Below are 6554 nucleotides of genomic sequence, written 5' to 3'. Positions count from 1 at the left end.
GGTTCATTTTTTTTTCTTCTGCTATTTTTTCTGTAACTTCCGGGGATGAATTTTACTCTAAAAATGAAGAGTTCATGTCAACACAGAGAGATCAGTGTGTGAAACTGAGTTGTTTGAATGACTGTCTATCCATTTCTAGCAGAAATATCTAAGCACAAGCTGAACATGAGTTATTTACACCACAGTGAAAGATTTAGAGAAAAAATTCATTTCTTTATCTTGAGTGGAGAGTGTTTAGCCAGCCTGTCCTTTGTCCAGTCCAGTGTTCAGAAGCTTCTGCTCGCCTGGGTTCCTTGGGGTTCTCTTTATTCTTCTCCAGCTGGGGGAGGCGGCTCGCACAGCTTGTACAGCCTAGAAGAGGCACGAGAAGGTGTGAGAGTGGCCTGGCGTACGGACATTACTTGAGGTGTTTTCATTGATATAACATATACATTGACAATAATTTCTTGGTTCGTGAATTATGATCATATTCCCTATTTCACTAAAAATCACATATGAATTAGCAAACTCCAAATTTTCGGTTCTATTATTTAGAAAACACCATCTCTTTGCACAGCTCGGTGACTACTGATTAAGCGATGCTGCATTTTTAATACCAGCTGCTTCTGTTCCAGTGCTTTCGAGCCCACTATTCACCTTGCTGGTAGCAAAATTGATTCTCCAAATGCCACGAGATAATATTATGATAATTACCATCATGTCTATCATGCTTGTCTGGTAGCAAGATAAGCATCTGTCTCATGAGAGTCTACTGATTTTCTGACCAGTTTCATGAATTTGCTTCATTATGCACCATCCTGGAGGTGCAAGCAGTTGGTTATAGACAGGCTGGTGTGGCACACTCCTGAGTCTTGAATATCACAGGCACGATTAGCTCATGTTTCTTAAGGAACATATGCCCAGCTTTGCTCATCCCCTTCACCTGTCAATAGAATCGGGTGGAGATTCAAGTGTGCGTAGGAATCCGTTTGAACTGGTAGAGATGCCGGGAGCTGGGAAGATACACCCTCTCTGCATCCCTGGTATATTTGTTTGAGACCATACAGCATCAAGGCAAAGTTCAGGGGACCAAACTAAGATCACTCAAGTTCTAGCGCTCCTCGTTCTCCTGAATGGTTGAATCCTAACCCCAGGAACAAAGCAAAAGGGAACATGGCCTCAGTAATGACCACACAGTGCATACCCATTATTTAGGGCACAGCCAAAGAGAATCAGCTGGCCTGGGGCGGCCAGATGTTGGACTCTACCCGCAGTCCTCAGTTGTGCCCTTGGCCATGTTGATTCCCCTTCAGAGCTTAGTCTAATGATATAAAACTATAAGGTGCAGATTTCAACTGTGCTCATTTTCAAAAGCATTCCAAACCCAGGGGTAGCTGCGGTGATCCACAACCTTTTATAGATTAAATTGAACACAGTTTAAATGAGTTATTGACAATCTTAGCAAATTAAAAATTTCCTTTTCCTTCAACCTTTAATCCCATGTTAATTCTAAATCAAAGAGGGAAGAATGGGAAAGACTGAATATTGAGTTAGCATCCTAGTTAACAAAATGAACTTCCCTAGTCTGGAAACACATAGAAGAAGTTATTGCCTTGGAAGTTTGCAAAACGTATTTCAAGTCTGGAAGGTAGTTAATGCTTTCCACGTCATCTCCAGGGAAGAAAATGAATACAGAAATAAGGACAGCTCACATCAGAAAAGCTAATTTCATCCTTCCGGGAGAAGAGAATACATTAAAATCAGCCGATACACTTCAAAGCTGCTTTTCCAGCTAAAGGATATGGTGTTGCCTCAAATTGCATTCCTGGGGCTGAAATAATAGAATGATGGGAAAGCTCTTCTCTTCTTTAATTTCTACCCTCTCGTTTCCCAGACAGTGCTGCCTAGTGAGTGAAAAGGCACTGTGGCCTTTATTCCGGCACAACAGGGATCATAGGCTGGGTGGAGGTGTCGGACCCCATGAGATCTGAGCCAAGCATCACATTGCCTTATCTTGCACGGCACGTTCCCACGGAATGTAACTAATGCTGCCGGGTACACAAGTCTTTGAAATGTCTGCCTTGCAAACTGGTGAAAAAGGCTACTCCCTGTGATCACCTCATGACATAATAGCTCTGGGTATTGCCGAGCTGGGCAGATTCAGCTTCTGCAAGGCCTCTTGGAAGAAAGTCAGGATTATTTGAGCTCAGACACATTAGTAATGGATATTGAGGGGTTTGGGGAATTTAGAACAAGCAGATGAAGTTTGGAAGTAAAACATAGGTAAGAGCTGGACTTCTACCCTGCACTGAGGCGTTTGGTTTTTGGCAGCTAAACTGTTAGGTAATGAGAGGCCTTTGTTTGCCCAGCATTTGGGGGCCTTTGCTTTTCTCATTCCATTCACGCATGCCGGAGGCCCTGCACAAAGAGAGGTTTGTTCCTGGCTCTGTTTAGGTTCAGGCAGCCATCTTGGAGCCAGCATTTCCAGGCCCAAGCTCAATCTGCGGAGAGTGAGCTTTCAGACTGCAGTCTACAGTCATGCCCTTCATCTTTTCTACATGGCCAAATAAAAGTTGTATTAAAGGAGACCACAAAGCAAATGCCTCTTTCAAGGCTAAAGTGCCAAAAATACTCTGTCTGTCTCAGAGGATAAATAACCCGTCTAAATCAGATCACATAGCAGGAGAGGAGACTCAAAACCATCTTTTCACTCTTAAACACTATAGTATGCTGCCTCTCAACCACACAAACAAAATCAAGCTTTCATTACATGATAGTTTCTAGATTTTGTAATATAATAGAAAATAAGACCACTGTATGATTACTTCTGAAATGTAATGTTTGATTCTTGGTGAAGATATGTTTATTCTGAAGAGCCAATGTATAAAAGTTAGAAGGAGGAATAGCCTCATTTTTACTGTCCACAAGGCATCTCCACATGGGTGTCTCATCGATCCTTAGACTCAAGAGTACCAAGCTGAGTTTACCTTTTCCTTATGTAGCAGCCACTCCTCATCTACAGGGGACACGTTCCAAGACCCCCAGTGGATGCCCGAAACCGTGGATAGTACCAAACCGTATATGTACTGTTTTTTCCTATATATACAGATCTTTTCCCTCAAAGGAAGCATAATATAGCTTCTGTTTGGCATATCTGAATTTCCAGCATCACGACTCTTGAACTTAGGGGCCGTTATTAAGTAAAATTAGGGTGACTGTGACATGATGACAGTCAATTTGATAACCGAGAAGGCTACTAAGTGACCAACAGGCTGGGAGCATCTACAATATGGAGTTGCTGGTTGGAGGGAGGAGTCACATCCCAGGACAGGGCGAAACGGCATGAGATTTCATCACACTACTCAGAATGGCACACAATTTAAAACTTAAGCATTGTTTATTTTTTTAATTTTCCATTTAATATTTTTGGGCTACAGTTGACTGCAGGCAACTGAAACTGAGAAAGTGACCCTATGAATAAGCGGGGACTACTGCACACCCTCTTTTTCCTGCATCTACCATCTCAGTGACTAGAACTATTCACCCTTTGTCATCCAAGCCAAAGATTGGTGGTCATCGTAGAATCTTCCTTTTCCCTAACCTCCTTCATTCAGTTAGTGTCCAAAGACTATTATCTCTTTTAAATGTCTCTCTCATTCATCCTCTTTTCTTCATACTCAATGCTATAATAATCTTTCAAGCTCCTGCCTTCAGTCTTAGCTGCCCTCAGATGGATTTTCCTAATATTATCAGAGATAAATTTGAAAATTTAAATATTCTAGACAGGTAGATTGTTTATTAGTGCCTCCCTATTGTTTCTAAATTAAAATAAAAATGTTTCAGTATCTTCTACAAGTCTCTTCCTGACCCAGCCCCTGCCTATGTCCCCAACCTCACTTTGCATCATTCATAAATCATATTCGACCAGTAGTCACAGAGATCCAGGTGTAGTTCTCAGAATGTGATGTGTTCTCCACGCGTTGGTGATATTGCATCAGCTCTGGAGGACATCTAATACTACATAGACTGGACCAGGGACATTCTGCAACCTCCCCTCTCCATCCGCAGACTGAGTTATGTGCCGCTTCTCTGTGTTCCCATGGTGATCTGTGCCTATTGCTGTCACAGCTTTTATATACTGTATACTGTTTTCATTTTATTCAGTGGTCCCTCTACTGAGCACATCAGTGACTGGAGGAAGAGACTGCATCTTTATCTCTCGTTTTTAACAAAGTGCCTGACACCTACAAACACACAGGCAGAAAGTCAATATGCTGAGTGAATTTTAAACTGTGAAAGATGGTGGATGGTTCTAAGCAAACTATGAAGAGATTGGTTGGGGCTTTGAATCAAATATTATCTTGGGCAGAGATAACAATCTTTATCTCCATGAAGTTATCTGTAGAACTATGACTCCGACTTGCCTATGGATGGTCTTAAGAGCCACATGTGTCCTTCAGTTTGATGTCTTGGGCAGGAGCCCCGGTTCCGAGCTGGGAGGGATCCCAGCCCCTGCAGTCGTCGGCACTCTCACATTCTATCTGTTCTTATAATTCTGTTTCACTCACCTCATCTTTTCAAACGAAAGCTCCTTGAGGGCCAGAACTATTTCTACTTCCTGTTTACATGCTCTGTGGGGCACAGCAGAGTGCTCTGTAATTCTTATATTCGCAATAAATATTTGTAGAGTGAATGAAAGAATAAATAAAATAAAACTTGAAAATTACTCTAGGTTTCTCTCTCAGGGCTATTATTCCTTTGCAAAAAAAAAAAAATATCAACTTTCCAGCTGGCACATTTTATTATATTTCATTTCAAGTGTTTTAAAACATAACCCAATAAAGAAAAGAGTGAGTTCCTCCATTTCTTTTCTTGTATTCAGCTTGTGTATTGGGTTATTGATCCAGGTGCTGCAGGCTTATCCTGGGCCACTGTTTACTATTTTTTATAAGCTCTAACTAAGAGGACCTTGCTGTGCCATTATCGTGTTTTCTTATCGAAATTTTAACACTTCATTTGGTCTATTATCCGAATATATCATGGTCTGCTCAAGGTGCTAGAGAGCAAACATCCTGTGAAATGATTCTTTAGCAATAAAAAGTCTTAGCTTTTAATCTAATCAACTGTGAAAGATAACATCAACAAGATTTGAGGATTAAATAGGGTTAGGAGTCAGCACTAAAAGTAAATGCAATTACAACAGGAGTGCTCCATTCATTTCCGGGAGGAAAATATGTTTTGTCTTTTAGAAGTACTTTCACTGACCACACAGTTTTTCAGAATGAAATATGACTTCGTAAATTCTGCAGCCGTCACTGTCTCTCTGGTAACTGCTTTGTACATAGAAGGAAAGAGTGTCTCATCTGTGACACTGCTTGGAGGAGCCTGCTTTTTGTTAAAATGCAAATGTATAAAAACGATCGAATGTAAAAGAAATCATTTAACTTTGCCCTACTGCAGAAGAGATGGCTGCCTACCCTGACGTCACCAGGGGAATCAAATTAACAACATTTCTTCGATGTCTGTTCCCATGTTCGTTTATTTTACAGGTGGATTAGAGTCCTTTTCTATGATGCTTTTTAAATCGTGACTATTGGGTATGATAACAAACAAAAAACTCACTCATTCGTTTGTTCATTCACACATTCTTGAAATCAGTTCAGGTGTTCATATGTAGGCACTATGATGAACAATGAATAAAACCCAAAAAACGTATTTCTTGGCTTCCAAAGAATTCATATTCAGGTTGGGCAAAGAGACAAGTAACAATATATTGCAACACAATCGGGGCTAGAGTATGCAAGATATGAAGCGAGCATCAAGAGGAAGGAAACTCAACCAAGACTTTGAGGAGAAAATGACATTTAAGTTGGGTTTTGTGGTTAAATAGTTTTTCATATAGATGCAGATGGGAAAGGCAATCATGCCAGAGGGAACAGCATGCACAATCATAAAAGTAGAAAGGAAAATGGCAGTTTGGCAGTTTGGCAGTGTTGGAATATAAATTTTCATGGTAACTGTATGGGCTTTTGTTTTTGAATTCACGATGGAACTTGCAAAATAGAATAATGTCAAGACTTGTCCTTGCTACCTCTAAATTTGCTTCAGCTAAAATTCCATTTCATTCAGAGATCACTTAGGCCGAATCACATTTAGCCATTGAATGTTTACAAGGCCGATTTCCATGATTACGATCAGTTCTACACTGGACATATGCCAGAGCAGTTGCATCAGCCGTGAGAGACATTCCCAGGGAAAAAGGGCAGCAAGCTCTCTGGGAAGTCACTTACCTGGGAGCAGACTGTGGGGTCCGGTCTCTGACTCCCAGATTCTTTGCTGTGTTCTGAACTCTTGCTCCCTAAAAGAAGTAAGGAAAATCACTCTTAGCTCTACATTGCTTTATTACATACCATTAATATTTGAGTGTAGAATATTTATTCCGCCATGTAATTAACATCACAAGAGACTGGATGAGGAGGAAGAGAGAAATCATCCTCTGAGCATTTTCAAAATTAATTCTTTTACGAAACAAGATACACTGATATACTGTTTCGAAGGATTTATATGTATTCCAA

The 6554-nt window shown here is 40.7% G+C and overlaps 1 protein-coding gene across 1 annotated transcript in view; it reads right to left on the bottom strand.

The window, feature by feature from the left end:
• Positions 1–278: 278 nt before the first annotated feature.
• PREX2 (phosphatidylinositol-3,4,5-trisphosphate dependent Rac exchange factor 2) overlaps positions 279–6554 on the bottom strand; it is a 192216-nt gene continuing 185940 nt past the window's right edge. Inside the window, exon 39 of the mRNA XM_011364627.1 lies at positions 279–351. Within this exon, the coding sequence (XP_011362929.1) occupies positions 306–351 (46 nt within the window). The 3' untranslated portion in view covers positions 279–305. The remainder of the gene's footprint in view (positions 352–6554) is intronic.

Source organism: Pteropus vampyrus, unplaced genomic scaffold (genome assembly GCF_000151845.1).
Source record: "Pteropus vampyrus isolate Shadow unplaced genomic scaffold, Pvam_2.0 Scaffold99, whole genome shotgun sequence".
NCBI lineage: Eukaryota > Metazoa > Chordata > Mammalia > Chiroptera > Pteropodidae > Pteropus > Pteropus vampyrus.
The sequence above is the reverse complement of the archived record's forward strand: the minus strand, read 5'-3'. Positions and strand labels throughout refer to the sequence as shown.